Source organism: Fulmarus glacialis, unplaced genomic scaffold (assembly GCF_000690835.1).
Source record: "Fulmarus glacialis isolate BGI_N327 unplaced genomic scaffold, ASM69083v1 scaffold18634, whole genome shotgun sequence".
NCBI classification, from domain to species: Eukaryota; Metazoa; Chordata; class Aves; order Procellariiformes; family Procellariidae; genus Fulmarus; species Fulmarus glacialis.
The window spans coordinates 1-16980 of NW_009208919.1; the positions used below are offsets into that span (position 1 = coordinate 1).

Genomic DNA, 16980 nt, shown 5'->3' on the forward strand with positions numbered 1-16980 from the left:
AACATAGCAATATATTGTATACTATAAAATTATAATTTAAAGTTCTTCTGGTTGGCTCAGAGCTGACGTTCTGTCTCCCTGTTTCTCTGTCTTCCTGTCTCTTTTGTTTTCCTGTGCGACTCCAGCTATTCACAGGCAGATGGTCTAGTCAAGATGTCCAACGCCTGGACCTTCATCTTTGATAGTTTTATTTTTGAAATTTGAACCAAAAAGTAGGTTCAGATATAACTGGTCATCTGAATTGGACCAGAGGTAACCCATGAAAGTACCAGGGCAGCAAGTGAGAAGATAAATTTTCAAGTTTTCTATTATATCAAATTCAGTGTTAAAATTGCCCAGCAATAGCAAATCAGGGGTACTTCATCACTGTTGCTGAAAAGTGTTGGTGAATACCCTTTAGAAAATCTTTTGTCTGTGGTTGTCTGTAGATGAGTATAAAAGTCATGTTTGCTTTTTTCTGTTTTCTATAGTTACAATCAAACAACTCCAGTCCTACCTGAGGTACCTTTTTGTGATTTGATATTTAATGCAATATTTAATGTAAGATTTGGTATTTATCTTCATTCAGAAGGTGAATAAATGAGTATGGAGCTCTGTAAATTCTTTCATGACCAACGAGTACCTTGTAGCTTACTGCTTCTGGGCTGCACTTTGGCTAGACAGAATTCTGGTTTAGTGAAATTTGCTTTGAATTATGTCACTATAGTTCTACCCCTGTGTAAAATCTTAAGAGATGTGTTGTTTCAATACAAAAGAGAGTTTATAGCTGCTTTGTCATGATTAATTACTGCACTGTCCCCCTGTTTTTAGCCAGACCTCCCAGTGTGGAGCAGCACATAGGACCCCTTAGGTCACCTGGCCTGTTAGGTCACCTGGCAGAACAGGGGTTGTCGCAGTAGGCTGCAACATACTTTCTCCGTGTGTGTGGCCCTAGTACCTGCACTGGGGACTGTGGCCTCAGTGTAGCATTCAAGGGTTGGGCCACCCAGCTGTGCATAGGCCATAGGGTCATGACGTGGAAAGGGACATGGCACTGTATTGCAGAGATGCATTTTGAAGCAGCTATGCTGTGTGATTCTTATATCATGTGAGGACCAGGTTTGTAGGATATCTGTACTGATTTGTGTGTGTGTGTGTGTCACATTTCTTAGACATAGTTAAAGATCTCTTTAGTCTTGTCCTTTATTTTCTGCTTTTACTCCATTTCTCTATTTGGTTACCATACTATGTTCTGTGTGGGGGCAGCAATTAATGCACAGCATGACAGGGCACAACAAAATTACGTTGTCTCTAAGCTGTTACGCAGCTGGCAGTTTTCTTGCTGTGCCTTTGCTTGTGTGTGTGGGGGGGTTGGTGTATGCGTGCATGTGTATTTTCCTTCCTTTTTCTTTTTAACACCACCAGAATGAAATAATTTTGCAAGAACTGAATTTATTCAAAGCTGTGGGATATTGCCTTGCCTTGAGAGTTAGGTTTCCTAACTCCATGCAGCAGGTGGCATTACAGAACAAGTGAATATTTTTTTCCTTTCCCAAGGAAAAATTGTTTGGCTAGAACCTCACCTCACCATTCTGCAGAGAAATTAATTTCAAAAGTCTTTAATATAGGGATAGTAAGTGTAAGAGACAATATTATATGGAACAAACTCTCTTTCTTAAAGAATGTCCAGCTTTAGGGCTTTTCATCGTTGTATCCCAAAGAGTAGATATTGATGTTTAATAAACAAAGTAGCAAAAACTTTTTTTATTTTAGAATGAATGTTAGTAGTCATGTAACACATGTTACAAAAGGGACCAAATGTACTTGAAAAATCTCTGCAAGAATTTTTCATCAGGGACCAGCAAGAGTGGGGCAGCTCCATGAGGGAAGACAAGCCAGGAGCCAATGGTGACCACCACACAGGCAGGGGCAGGGACTTCACTGACCAGGGCACAGTCCCACAGTGCCTGAGCAGGGCAGGTTGGTGACGGCTTGTTCCATCAGCTGTCCAGTGGCCATCAGACAAGGTGAAATAATAAGCTGGGTCCGAGGTCCATCTAGGAACTTCAGTCAGAAACAGCAGGAGGCAGGGCTGGAGGTAAGACTACGGATAGTTGTGGGGTCCTCCAGGAAGTTCAGTCAGCAAGTCAGCATAACAGGAGATAGGGCTGTGCCCAGCTCTGCATACAACATAGCTCAGGCAAAGACTGAAGACTCAGACCTGCCTGAGCTGAAATGGAGCTCCTGGACTGGAGGACAGAGAGTGTGGGTGGAAGCCCCAGGTAAGGCTGGTCAGGGCAATTAAGGCCTATTGGTACATCCAGGGCCCTGATATTCCTCATAGGAGAGGGAGAACATTAGTTAAAGGACTTGCTGCCACACCAGTGAAGTCAAGGAACATTCTTCATTTCTTTTTAAAGACAGTAGAATTGAGTCTTTCATGTTTTAAATTTGGTACCTGTCTATAGAATTACTTTAATCTTTGCTTCATTATGGCATTGTGGTATTTGTATATATTCCATTTGCTTTTAAATTTTGTAATTAAGTCCATGTGACTTTTTATTCTCTTCAAATTCTTTTAGAGCATGTTTTTCCTTATCACAGAAATTAGTTAGAAGCAGTTTAGGAAAAAGATTACTCTACATATGGAATTGAACTGAATTTCATGGGAGATCTGCAGTATTGCCCTAGCTGAATCAAATCTTGAGCCAATTTTGGCTCTACTACCACTGGTTTTTGTCTGATGTAACTCCACTAATTTTGTTGAAGAGTTCTTCCAAAAATGGGTAAAAAAGACCAATCAATACAACAATACTAAAAGAAGTGATTAATGGACATGAAAAAAGTATAAAAATGAACGTCAGAATTATTTTCCTATTTTTTTCTTTTTTTTGCTATCTGCAAAAACTGACAAGTATTGATTTGGCTACAATAGCTGATCACATAGAAGATGGGACAGAGTAGAAGTGGGGCAGAGAAGAAGCATAAAAGGGGCCTCAAGGGGATTCGGAGTAAGATGAGGGTTCCTAGAGGAACGTCTTAAAGAGCAAGAGAAGATCAGACAAAGAACAGTAGAGGGAAGGGAAGAAGGATAATATGAGCAGAACAGGCCAGAGCAAAGACAAGAGAATAGAAAACATGAAAGGAAAACAATACAAAGGAGAGAGAAAAAGTATGTATTAATAGTATTATTATTGATTTTTGAGTACTTTCTCTTTCATTAGCTTAAGTGTCTCAAGGAATTAACATTACACATAAACCACCCCTTGAATTATTTTACCAATGCTATAGGCATTGCCATATGAAGTATGGGGATTTGGGGGAGCTCTGGGCATGATTGTTCAACATTGCAAATGCACAAATGCCTTGGACATGTGCTTTATTTCTCCACTTAACACTGCCTTCAAACGGCTTAAGCCAAACTGAGCTTCACCAGCCCAGTGGAATGAATTAAGCACCTCTGAACATTTGTTTATAGCACCAGTTAAAGTACTGATCCAGGTCCTTGCTGGACCCAGACAATAGGAAATACTAGTCCGGTGTGGGCTTTGGGAAGGGAGGAGATGGCATCCATGAAGTTCCTGCGTAGACGTGCTAGCCTTGTCTCTTGTGAAATGGACGTGGAATAGCAGAGGATTACGTAGCTTTCCCATTACTGCTCTGGAAAGCTGCCACTGTAGACTCTCCTATTTCCATCCTGCTAACATGATACAGAAGAAGGAGTACTTAACTGTCCCAAAAGACATTCATTTCATGATGTTTATGGATACTAATGTCTGTCTAGAACTCCATGGCCTGTTCCAAATAATGGTTGTAAGTGTGACATTAGATTCCTCTCTCTTGAACAGCAGGATGCTATTCTCCAAAAATTTTTGACCTATGAGTTAATTGTTATAAAATGCTACAATGCTGCTGTCACAAATGTAGTGATTTCTGAACTTGATTCTGTGCTTTTCATTTAGGTAGGTGTCTCTCAAGCTCATCTTTGACAATTTCACCCCCTGCATAGATGAATTTCCATGCTATATGCATGTTTATGCTTCTAGGTGCTACATACAATATTATTGAACACTTTCTGCCTTATAGTTGCTGTAAAAGTGTAGGATTCTTTGCAAAGAAGTTTGTATATCTTTCTTCCAAGGGGTAATTCTTTTTCTGGGTGTCTTTAATGCACAGCCCAATTTATTTTTAGTTCTTACTTCTCATTTTACTCTGTGTTCATACTCTCTGTTCTTCTCATGTTACATTAAGTTATATAGAACATGCTACATTTTATATATAAATTATTCTTTTTTGATCTGATTTTTTAACAAAATATTTTTCTTTTTGCTTTTTTAGGTTTAGCCCAGTCAGGTGCCTGGGGTTGCTTTGATGAATTTAACCGCATTGAACTTCCAGTTTTATCAGTAGCTGCTCAGCAGATATATATTGTACTTCAGTGTAAGAAAAATAAGAAACCTCAGTTCGTTTTCACTGATGGTGATGTTGTTGACATGGACAGAGAATTTGGTATATTTCTGACTATGGTATGTGTGTGAATATGAATATGAATGGCATCATTGTGAAAAATCTTTCCTATTTCATTCCCATTGAAATTTCCCTGTTGAAATCATTGGAACTGTCTGTTAGAAAATAGTGAATACAGTTTGACAATAATTTGGTCAAATAGTAATGTTGATATTTTCTCTTCCCCATATTTTTAACTGGAACTTAGGACTTGAAGTATGCAATTATCATTAACTACATATTTTAAGGGCTTTTTAATTGAATATTTGACAGATTGAGACTAAACCCAACCATCTCATATCTTTAGTCAAAGTCTGTCAAAACAAAATAGAAGTAATTGACCACTGCAAGAACTACTGTAGTTGGTCTGGTCAGTGTTTTACCACCTGTGAAGAACTTTTGACCACAATCCTTCTGTGTGACCCTCACTCTGGTTCACTAGCCTCCTGAAGATGTATCTTTGGTGCCTGTGGACTGCTTCAAGCAGCGCAGGAGGCAAAGAAGCAGGAAAGCATAATAATACCTTAAAAGCCTCTTTGTATCTCCCCCTCCTTAACTGTAGGCTACATACCCACAACTCAGAATGGAGGCATTTGTCTTTATTTCAAGTTTTCCTACCTTTGAAAAGGTGTTAATGTTATCACTTTAATTTGAAAACGAGGACAAATTAGTGGCATACAAAGGCCTGTGGGAAAGCAGTTTGGAAACAGCTGGAAGAGTTTAAGATAGCCAGTGACTACTGTTCTTACAGCTGAGCCATGCAGTAGTCACATGAATGACTTGGACATCTTCAGTGAAAGGTCAGATCCGTTAGTTTAAATTATTTCAGTAATGGCTTGCACTGCTTGACTGACTTTGCACTGAAATGGTCTGGGGATGCTCACAACGGACAGTAACCTCCAGCACTGGAACACTATCAAGACCCTGAGGAACTAACCATTTAAAACAGCTCCAACAAGATCTGTAAGTGGTTGTCTGTCTATGTCTGTGTGTCTTGGGCATTGCCAAATAACATGTGTGATACATACTTCACAAACTGCAGTATTTAGGCAACTCTGTAGTGATGTGTAATTGCGACATGCTCATGTTACCCTTGTCATCTGGCATGTGCTTCTGTGTTTGCCAAATAATTATCAGAAAAGATAAACCTTCCTATCCCGCTGTCATTATATAATATTTTATTTTATATTTTGCATTTTTCAGAATCCTGGCTATGCAGGACGACAGGAACTTCCAGAAAATCTGAAGATTCAGTTTCGCACAGTTGCTATGATGGTGCCTGACCGTAGCATTATTATGCGAGTCAAGCTGGCAAGTGCTGGTTTCCGAGACAACCAAGTCCTTAGTCGAAAATTCTATACACTCTATAAACTCTGTGAAGAGCAGTTATCTAAACAGGTAAAATAAATATTTGTCCAACTGTAAGCTGTCACTGGAAGGGAATGTAGAGAATATACTTTCCTAGAATATATAATTATTTTGACACTCATGAACCTATTAATTTTTTAGGGTTTTCAGTTTCAAGTTCTAGAAACAGAGTCTGAAATCATCAAGTTGTTTTTATTTTTCAAACTAATTTGTGTAGTAAAGGAAGTTTGATTTGTGATTTTTAAACAGAGTGCAGTTATTGGAGAAGTTATGAGGAGTGGTGTATAGTGCTCTGCTGAACTTTGTAGAGGACACATTTTTCAGTCTCCTTACTTATGAAGACTAGACCGATTGGAGAGACAGTGTAAGAATTGTAAATAAGTGAAGAGTGCCTAGAAGGCTCTGTTTTGTTGAGTGCTACCAAAAAAGTGCTATTCTGTTTGATATGGGCTATTTAAATAGAAACAAAAAATAAAGCTGCTTTTAAGAACAGAATTAGTTGTTGCCTTTTGAATGCCCTGTGGTGGCTGTCCACTAGAGGGTCTCAAAGAGAGATCATATGAATGGTAGGTAAGTTGCAGCTCAAATGAGGAGCCTGCTTTGGTTGGATCCTAATGAACCTGGGCATATTGACTACATTCTCCATTATGTTATTTCAGTTCTATACCACATATTTATTAGTGACTCTGTTGACTTCCATGTAGAAATGTTGGACTACGCCAGAATAAGATAATGGTGCATCATATTGCCATTATTATTTCAGAGTTAAAACAAAAAAGTACAGATTTGGATTTTCTCTTCCTTTCTCCATACCTCTGTAATTTCATTCTCAATATATATGACCAAACTGGATTCCCGTTTTCGTTTCTCCCAGGTTTCTTTTTCTGGGAGAGTTTTACTCACCAGGTTTATGTTGTAGACTGGCTTCTGAAGGGTCATATTTGCTACTGGCTTCCCTGTAATATTGCCCAGAGTGTCTCCATTAGCCTTCAAATTAGTTTTTAGGCAATCTGATTCACCCTGTATTGATCTAGCATCACTAGTGTTAGTCCATTTGTTGCTGTCCAACCTATTCTCTCAGTCCTGTCTTCAGCCTGTATTTTATACTTACCAGGCTTATAGGCTGCATTTGTCAGGGGATCATTTTCCAAGAGCTCTCTCTATAAGTGGAATTTGTAGACATTGTTTAGGAAAATTTGTGTATGCACAGTTTCAGCAGTTAGCAACATAGATTGTCTCCAGAGTATGGATCTCTCTTTTTTCCCTCAGGCTTGGCCTCAGTAGGGTTAAATTTTCTCATTGCCTGTTTGTGTGGTCATTTTTGTCCTGGACATGATTATTTCCTTCACTGTGGAAGAGACATTTAAGCAGGCATCGGAAATTTGGCCATCTACCTCTGCAAAAGTGATTTGCTTGTTTTGTGTTGGAACTGTTTCACTCCTAGAGAGAGTACTTAAAAATAACACACACCCCCAAACAAAACTTAACTGTATACAGAACTTATTTTAACTATCTTAACAGTGTACAATATTTTGTACATGACCATTGCTGCATCTGCACAAAGAGTTTCTATATGTAGTTTGCTCATTTCTGCAGCAGAAGCTGCCCTCGAGTCTCTGAGACAGCAAGATTCTCCACTCAGCATGTTAATCAACATATTGAAGCATTTAAGTAGTGCTTATCAGTTGGCCTAGGTAGGAACTACCTGGAGGACTCTGTGGAACTGTCTGAAATGCTCATCTGGAGAACTCCTGTACCAATTAGTCAAATGCTTTGTTGTGAAGGCATGTAGCTCAATTACCTTTTCTCAGGTCAGTCCTTTGCCTCATCTATGCTGATGCTAGCAAGGGAGTTCCTTGCTATTAATTAATGGAAATTAATGACCAGGTGCACTGGGTGTGCACATGGGCACAGCCCTCACACCCAGCTACATCACAATTATATGTTTGAATTTATATATTTGAATTTTATGCAAACCCATGGTAGTATGCTAGTTTGTCCTACCTGTGCCTGTCAGCAGCCCTTTGGACAGTCCTTCTCTTGTATAAATCCATTATATATAATTATAGAATCAGAGAAGAACTGAGTTTGGAAGGGACCTCTGGAAGTCTACTAGTCCTATACCGGTGCTCAAAGTGGGGTCATATAGAGCAGGTGGCTCAGCACCTTGTCTAGGTGAGCTTTGAGTATCTCCAAGGATGGAGACTGCACAGCCTCTCTGGTCAAGCTGTTGAAGTGTCTGACCACCCTGTCTAGTCACCATTTTGTCTGTGAGGATGTTATTGGAGACAGTGTTGAAATCTCCTGGAAAGCCTCTGCCCTCCTGTGTTGCCCTTCCAGCAGATATTGGGGTGTGTCAAGCCCCCAGCGAGGACCAGGGCTTGCAAAGATGAGGCTAATTCCGGTTGTCAGAAGAAAGTCTCATCAACTTCTTCCTCATCAGGAAGTTTGCAGCAGACATCTGCCACAGTGTTGATTGGCCCTCTTAATCCTAACCCAAATGCTCTCAACTGGCTCATCAGCCATCCTAAGGCATTCCCACTCTTTCACTTTAAAGGGCAACTCCCCATCCAGCCCTCCTGGCTTGTCCTTCCTAATGAACCTGTATCCATCCATTGCAGCACTCCAGTCTTGTAAGCTATCCCACCACATTTCTGTCTTCCCAGTTAGACTGTAGGCCCTGTAACTGCACACAGAGGTCTAATTTCTCCTGTTTTGTTCCCATGCTGCATGCATTAGTGAACAGGCACTTCAAATTGGCACCTACTTATGCTAGTTACCCAAAAAAAAAGTGAGAGCTTCTGCCATGATGCTGTCCTCTCAGCCCTTCCTTATCTACATGCATACACTTGAGATGGGCCACTTTCACCCTGCTTTTTTGTTCTTGAGATTTCTCTTCTCCACCTCAGACTGCATCTTTTGATTTTCAGTTGGGTCCACTGCTTCCTCACTTGAATTTGAGTTATCTCCCTCCCCCATTGTTCATAGTTAGTTGTAGTAGTAATGGGATCTTTTGAAAGACTTGCTAAAGTTCCTTGTGAAGTTTGTTGTAGGTTGGGGAAAACATCTGATGTGATATGTGATTGTATGTAGGGAGAGATCTAATGAGTTCATCTGATTAGATATGGGAGTCCCATGAACTGTAGATATTTCTAAGAGTACAGTGGGACACAAATTGCTTCTGTCTAGCCAGAAAACTAGAAATATAATGTACAGACAGGCTTTCTTAGAGGCATATTAATCTGTCTTTCCCAGTGGAATTTATTTATTTACATATTTAATGGTAAATTTTAAATTTGAAGTAAGTACTGCTGGGTATCCGGGCAGTTGACTGCAAAGAATAGGGTCACATAAAGAATCAATGCAATAGGAAATGGCAGAACATTGCCTGTTTTCAGCAAATGCAATATATGTCAACAGAACAAAATAACAACAAACAAGTATTCACCAGCTGAATTCACCTCCCACAAAATCTAAAAGGAATTTGCCAGAAGAAATACCTGAAGTCCTCCAGACAGTTTACACACACAAATGCAGACTCTGTAGAAAGAGGAACTCTGACTCACAAATAGCCAAAGACACCCTGGGTGACTATCATCTCCTTCAGTAAAGAAAAACATACAAATAAAAGAACAGTCCTTAGCAAATGTAGGAAGCCCAAGGTGTCCACAAGCCTGTGAAAGAGTTATTCTGACAGAGCCCTCAAAGCTGAATTATTTGCCTTTGTTATACGACTTCTAGCCAAAGTTCCCTACTGCCTCCTTCCATAGAGCCTCACCCAGATTAGGGAAAACCATAGAAACTGAAAAGAAAAACGTAACAACAAAGCTTGAAAGCAAAAAAGGCCATAATTCTTATTTGAGGATCATCTGTTTAAGGTGCTTTCGTATGGAGAAAACCACTGATAGCCCCTTTTTTTTTCCCCACAACAGCAAACTATGCTTCTAGTGTTGAGATTTTTATTTGCAGATTTTTAATTCTTCCTTACAAGAGCATCAGCTATATCACTGCAGTCCATTTTGCCCAAGTGCAATCTTTTGCCTGCTGTTAAAAGATGTAGTAAAGAAATAGCTCATAATCCACATTTGGCAGTAACTTCTAGCCTTTCTGTGCCATTCCTGAAAGGCAAAGCAGCTGTAAAACTGGCAGACTGATTAAGGAAAATAAATGATGGTCACTTTGAACCACCTGTCATGTAGGTCAGTTGGAATGCACCAGAAAATCTGTCTTAATTTTAGTAATTTTAGTAATTTCAGTTTATTATAAATTTTCTAACAGGTATGACAGTATTTCTTCAAACTTAACAAAGTCATCACTTCTACAGAATCATACACTCACTTAAGTTGGAAGGGACCTCCAGGGGTCATCTTGTCCAACTTCTAGCTCACCACAGGTCAATTTAGAGCAGGTTGATAAGATATTTGTTGAGTTTTGAATATCTCCAAGGGTGGATATATTCAGTCTCTCTGGGCACCTTTTCTGTGTTTGGCCACTCTCATTGTGAAGAATTTTTTCCTTATGCAAACCGTTGCAATTTCCCCTATTGCAAATTTTGACCATTGTCTCTTTTCCTCTCACTTGGTCATCCTTTGCTAGCTCATTCCAGTATGTCAATGATGGTCATCTAGCAAGGAGAAAAAGAAATGTATCAGCCCTTGTCATGATTCTGGATATTTCACTAGGACATATCATTTACTAAATGATATCAGACTTCGTCATCAACATATAGTCTGCCTTCCAAACTTCACAGGAAGTTGTTAATCTTTTTGTCTTAATGTTTCATCTGCAAATGAGATTTCCTGGCATTACCTGGCTGAATATTCATGCATTTCAGATGTCAACTGGTAACAACTTGGCACCTGATTGAATAATAGAAAATGAGGCTGGATGGAGCCTTGAGGGGTCATCCATTTACCTTTCTGGAGGAAAAATAATTTTTAGCTAAATAATTTGCTATAAACATTTGTGACTCTCCTTAACATTTTCCTTTGACAGAGAGCCTGCAGTTTCCCAGGCAATCTGTTCCAAAGTTTCATTTTCGTTATGGTCACAAAGTTTTCTCTAAAAGTTAACTTGAATCTCCCTTGCTGTAGTTAAATCCATTACTTCTTTTCCTTTCTATTCCTTCTGTCTTCCTCTTTCAGGTATTTTTTGCATGTTGAAGACTTTTATCATAACTCATCCTACATTTTTGCTCTTCCTACTTCTACGGTAGATTTTGGTTTACTTCTTCCTGATGTAGCATGTTTTTTAGTCAGCTGATTAATTTCTTTTCTAAATTCTCTTCAGTAGGATTCATCTTCAAGTGTGGAATCCAACTTTTGGGCACAGTACAGAAGTGCCAACTACAATGGGAATGTCTTTTCAACTGTCCTAAGAAGGGCACTTTTATTTTTATTGCCCACTATAATTGCAGATATGTCATTGGGGAGTTTGTGACTTCAGTCCGATGTCAGATATTTTTCTGCAAAGCTTTCTGCACCTGACTTGTTTCTCAACTGAATAAAGAAGAGTTGTAACTCTTCTTTATTTGTGCAGTTGATTATTTCTATCTGTGTAGTATTTTGCACTTGTCTTTATTTAATTGCATCATACATAGATCGTTTATTGAATTTCTCTTGGTAATTTTGAACTCTAGTTGTGGTCTAGTTCGCCAGCTTAGCATGATCTGCAAACCTAATCAATAAGTTATTTCTTGCTGAAAATTCTGGGTTGTACTCAATGTATTGTTCCAATTTCTCAGCCTGGGAAATGGGGGGAGGAGCTGGGGGGAAGGTGGTGTTTTAATTTTGTCTTTGTTTCTCACCATCCAAATATATTCTAGTAGGCCATAAATTTAATTATTTTTCCTCAACTCAAGTCTGTTTTGCCTGTGAAGGTAATTGGTAAGTGATCTCCCCTTCTTTATATCGACCCATGAGCTTTTTTTTCATCTTCTTTTCTCCCTCTGTCCTGTTGATGAGAGGGAATGAGAGGGCGGCTGGGTGGGCATCTGGAAGCTTGCCAAGGTCAACGCACAACAGATAGTGTAAAAAAGAGTCTATGTACTTGGTCTCAAAAACATTTCCAATCAATCAGAGGGAGCAGATATTCTCCAAATGCAAGAGTATCTTTATTATCTCTTTCCATGTCTGTCTTTACTACTTAGTTTTCCAAGCAGCCGGCAGTAGTGGAGACTTTATAATTTAAAACCTTTACCCTGATAGCTTTCCGTGTAGGATTTGCATCAACGGTCAAAGTGGAAACACATTACAGAACATTTGCATATATTTTCAAATCTATGTTAACTAAGACAGAATTGTATGTTCAGGTACAAGTGCTAAAATTAATTGAATGTATCTGTGTGGCTCTGCAAATATGCAGCTGTGCCCATAGTGAAAGGGAAGATATTCCAGCCCTTACCTGCCTAAGTCTAAAGCTGGTTAGATTCACCTCTAGGATGTACATGGCTATTGGAAGTAAATCCTTCTATTCTGAACCAAGTTGGTATGAAACCATCCACAGAGCAGACAGTCATTAAGTACAGTATAGGATAGGCTCACATATAACAAATTGTATCTGAATAATTTCAGTATGTTTCTTTGTATCAGCAAGATATTGGCCCTTTTAGTCATGAATCCCAGTACCGTATATCAAGATAGCAAGATAGCAACAGTCCTTGCACAAGCAGAAAACAGAGGGTAGTCTGAAGATGTGTGGTTTGCTGTTTGTGCATCTGGCAAATTATGAATTTAGGAAAATAATAGAAGATGCAGCTCTGTTACAGATGATTTGTAAAAGTGGTAGTCTACCACCAAAAGGGACACTTAGCAGGTATGGACATGTAACACTGGAAAATATCTTCAGGATATGATAGCAACAGAACTGGAAATACAGTTGAAAATATGAAAAGCTGTAAAATTAGTCATCTTTAAAAGTTCAATAGCATATTTATTTCTTTAATGAATTTAGTTTTCAGTCCTCTCTTGATTTTAAAGTGTTTAAAATTGTGGTACCAATTCTGTTTGTGCATTATTTCAAGGTTCACTATGACTTCGGGCTTAGAAATATCCTGTCTGTTTTAAGAACACTTGGAGCAGTGAAAAGATCTAATCCCAAAGAGCCAGAGAAAACCATAGTGATGAGAGTTCTGCGGGACATGAACCTCTCCAAACTGGTACTGTAACACTGGTGACTTTCCCCAAAAGAGTACTTTGTTGGCATTTTTAAGTGTATTTTTTATGCACTTTGAAAAGATCTTTTTCTTCAGCAGTTGGATACATTATTTTGCAATTTTTTATATGGTCTGTCAGTAAGTGGAGAATCAGAATACAGTTACAGTGTGAGCACTATTTGTCTTTTAAAGAGAGGAAAACACATCAAAAGCCTTAGCTGAAAAAATCATTGGAAATACCATCAGAACCTAGAGGACCTAACCTGGTCCTCTAATTGGCTCTTGTTTTTTCTTTTTTCTGCCCTATCTAAGCAGAGAAGGGAAGAATACATTGTATTAACTTTTAATAATGTCATTAAAGATCCTTCTTAATCCAGAATTTCAATCTATAAATTTCTTGGGAGTCTGTTGCCTATTCAGAACATCATAAGAATTGCAATGAGTGAGGTAATTGGAAGCAGCTAACGCCTACTTGTATAGTCTAATGTCTTTCGATATTACCATTTAAAGTATTCATCTTTCTTTTTATTGCTGTAATTGAAAGGTTATAGCATGTCTAGACTCTGTGTATTTACTTGAGAGCCAGTTTTGTGATGGAACCAATTACTCTGTTTCTGATGTTAATCTATTCAGCGCATTGATACATGCGTTCAAACCTATAGGCATGCTTCAGTGATTTACAAAAGGAAAAAAATCATAAAAAATCCAAGGCAAAATACGATTTGAATAAATCTTACTGGTTTATGTAACAAATGAAGAAACGTGTGTGTATATACTGAAGAAAACAGTATTAAGATATTAACAGTTTTATAAGTTTTAAGTATTTAATTTAGAAATTACTACTTGTGATTGCATTGTATGAAATTCACTTAATAAAACTGATTCATAATGATAATATTTGCATTGGAAAAGATAAGGTTTTCTACTGCCATCTTTTAAATGGCATATTCTTGAAGATTGTTTACAGCTGTAATAATAATTTCAATGAATAAATAATGTATTTCCCCCTACTTTATCCTTGACAGGTGGATGAAGATGAACCTTTATTTATGAGTCTCATTAATGACCTATTCCCTGGAATTACTCTGGATAAAGCTGGGTATCCTGAGCTACAGTCAGCCATTCAGAAACAGGCAGAGAAAGCAGGGCTTATTCATCACCCACCATGGATACTTAAACTCATTCAGCTGTATGAAACTCAACGAGTCCGACATGGTTAGCATGCTAGATGAGGTTTTGAGACTGCATAAAAGCAATAGTTTTTTATATTATCTGCTACAGAATGCAGACTACTTTCACAAAAAAAATTATTTTAAAATTGAACAGATGTCATTTTTAAAGCTATGTGGATATTTTGCTAGGAAACTGTCATGACTTTTTTTTTGGTGTGCAATGCACACATAGTGAGATTTTAGCTTTTTTGTATTACATTTTTATGGGAAATATCAGTATAGCCTTCAGTGACTGAAATTTCTATGGAACAAGTTAAAATGTAGAGTATACATTAAAATTCAGAAACAGCCGATTTTGTTCAGTGTTCTGAAAATAATTGTTGCCCTCAGACACAGTTCAGTCATGAAGCTTACGTATAATGTTACTTTGAGATTATGATGCTGAGAAGATTGCAAAAAATAATCTCTCAAACCTTTACTTTGGTAGATTCTACCAAGCATGCAAGTATAATTCCAAGTGTTGTTCTTTGTGTTCAATTCTGGCCATTTCAACTGAGGAGAAATAAGCCTACCTCCTGCTGGACTACGGGGGTTGGACAAGATGGCCTCCAGAGGTCTCTTCCAACCTCAACTATTCTGTGATTCTGTGAAAATACATTTTTACAATGCACAAAAGGCTAATAAGTAAAGTTTATCCTGTCCTAGGAAGCATACCAAAGACAGTAGTAAAACCAGGTTTACAATCTATAGCTGAGTGGAAAAAAAATACCCTTACTTTGAAATGTCCCCCACCCCCCAACCTCTAACAAGTAAGGATTTTTTCATATATGAAGGAGAAAATATAAAGGAAATGTAACTAAAGTAGCAAAGATTTATGAAGATGTCATCCTTTTTATTCTGTCTTTTCATGTCATAATAAGAGAATAGTAAGCTTAAACTAAAGGAACAAATAAAAGGAAATACTCATTTGCATAGCACAGTCTGAGAGCTTAATGCCTTAGTTCAGATTATTGGCTAGACCAAAGAACAGGTTAATGCTGTGCTGAGTTAATAGTTTACATCCAGATCACTGGGTTCAATGTTCCGTATCAAATCATAACGCCTATATCTATATAGGAACCGTGAAAGCTTTAATGATTTCAGTCATAATTAAATGCACCTCTTGTTAGAAGAAGCTGTTTGGTCTGTGAGACACCACAGACCACTGTTCCCCAAAAACCTCAGGGATCCACTGTGGCATTCTGCTTCGATGCCTCTTCTCTCCGCATGTCCCTGCTATTCCCAGGGGTCATGCAGCTCCAACTGGCCTAACGCTTGGACACCCAGGGCCTTTCTATGATGCAAGTTGTTGCATGGAGGGAAAAAAATCTCTTTTTTCCTGACTTCCATTTGTCCTACTCATGGACCCTTGGATTTATGGAGAGGTCACCATGGGATTTCAAGTAATGAGGAAAAAGCCGTAAAATGCATGACTTCTCTTGGTTGAAATAGAGGCAATATATGCAAATGGAGTGCTCATGCACACAGACACGCGCGCGCGTGCACATATGCATGGAGATTCAGTGTATGGATCCTGAAATCTCTTTTGCATAACAGTTTTGATTCAAATGCTGTTGAAACCAGCAGAAAGGCCATTCCATTAACATTGAGGGGCTTGGATTAGATGTCCCCATATGTAACGTATGGCATGAGTAAGTGATTGGCTGGGTACCCAAATTGTTTTTGGGAACATTCGGCTTCCTTTAGTTTTAGAGGCAGTCTGCATTGTACTGGATTAGGTTTGTAACTTGGGTTTGTGATTGTTTGTTCCATACCTTTGTTGAAGAGGTTTTCAAAACCAGCTAAGGATTATGTTGTCCAGTTTCCTCTAGGGTTAATAGGAGTTATCTAGCTCCCTTAGATGACTTTGGAAGTCTCAGTTTGAATGTCTCATCTGCTTTTGGACAGACTCTGGGCCTCTTGAATAGTTGATTTAGAAAATATAACTAAAAAGGATCAGCTGTAGGCTCAATTTATTGTTGAAGACATGGCTTCTTTTCCTTAGGCAATATGTGTATACACTGATGAAATTAAAAGTGTGGTTGCTGTTAACTGTTTTTTATGAAAGAAAAATGTATTAAAATGTCAGCATGGATGGATGCAGGTACATATTTTGCTTCAGAAAGATACACTAAATTTTGTATATCATAGGGAACTACTCATTCTCTTTAAATACGTTTAGAAATTACTGGTTTTGTTTACTACCAGTCATGTCAATGTCATTGCATGCGAACATCAAAAGGCAGTTGTGTTTTCCAATTAGAAGAAGGAACAGAATTGCCTGAGGGAGGATACAGACCCACATAGGCTTGCCTTTCATAATAGAGCACACATTTATAGAGGCCTTTTTAATAATATTTTAAAATTCCATTTCAGTCAACATTGAGTAAGTGGAGTGAGACACTTCTTTTTTGTATTGGCTTTTGATAAAAATAAAACAAGGATCATTGATGCAAAGAACCATTAAATGGTAGCATGACATTTTGCTATTTCATTTTAAACCGTGTTTGTATTGTTTTAAGGTATGATGACTCTAGGTCCAACTGGTGCAGGAAAGACAAAATGCATTAATATTTTGATGAAAGCAATGACAGATTGTGGTGCTCCTCATAAAGAGATGAGAATGAACCCAAAGGCAATCACAGCTTCCCAGATGTTTGGTACCCTTGATGTTGCTACAAATGACTGGACAGATGGGATTTTCTCTACATTATGGAGAAAAACTTTAAAAGCAAAGAAGGTAATGGATATTGTATCATGATA

The 16980-nt window shown here is 38.3% G+C and overlaps 1 protein-coding gene across 1 annotated transcript in view; it reads left to right on the top strand.

Annotated features, from left to right (window-relative positions):
* Nucleotides 1-4317: 4317 nt before the first annotated feature.
* LOC104069225 (dynein heavy chain 5, axonemal-like) overlaps nt 4318-16980 on the top strand; it is a gene marked incomplete at both ends in the record, with an annotated part of 76824 nt that continues 64161 nt past the window's right edge. The window contains 5 exon segments of the mRNA XM_009576681.1: nt 4318-4505; nt 5689-5883; nt 12875-13009; nt 14032-14221; nt 16740-16957. Of these exon segments, the coding sequence (XP_009574976.1) occupies nt 4318-4505; nt 5689-5883; nt 12875-13009; nt 14032-14221; nt 16740-16957 (926 nt within the window).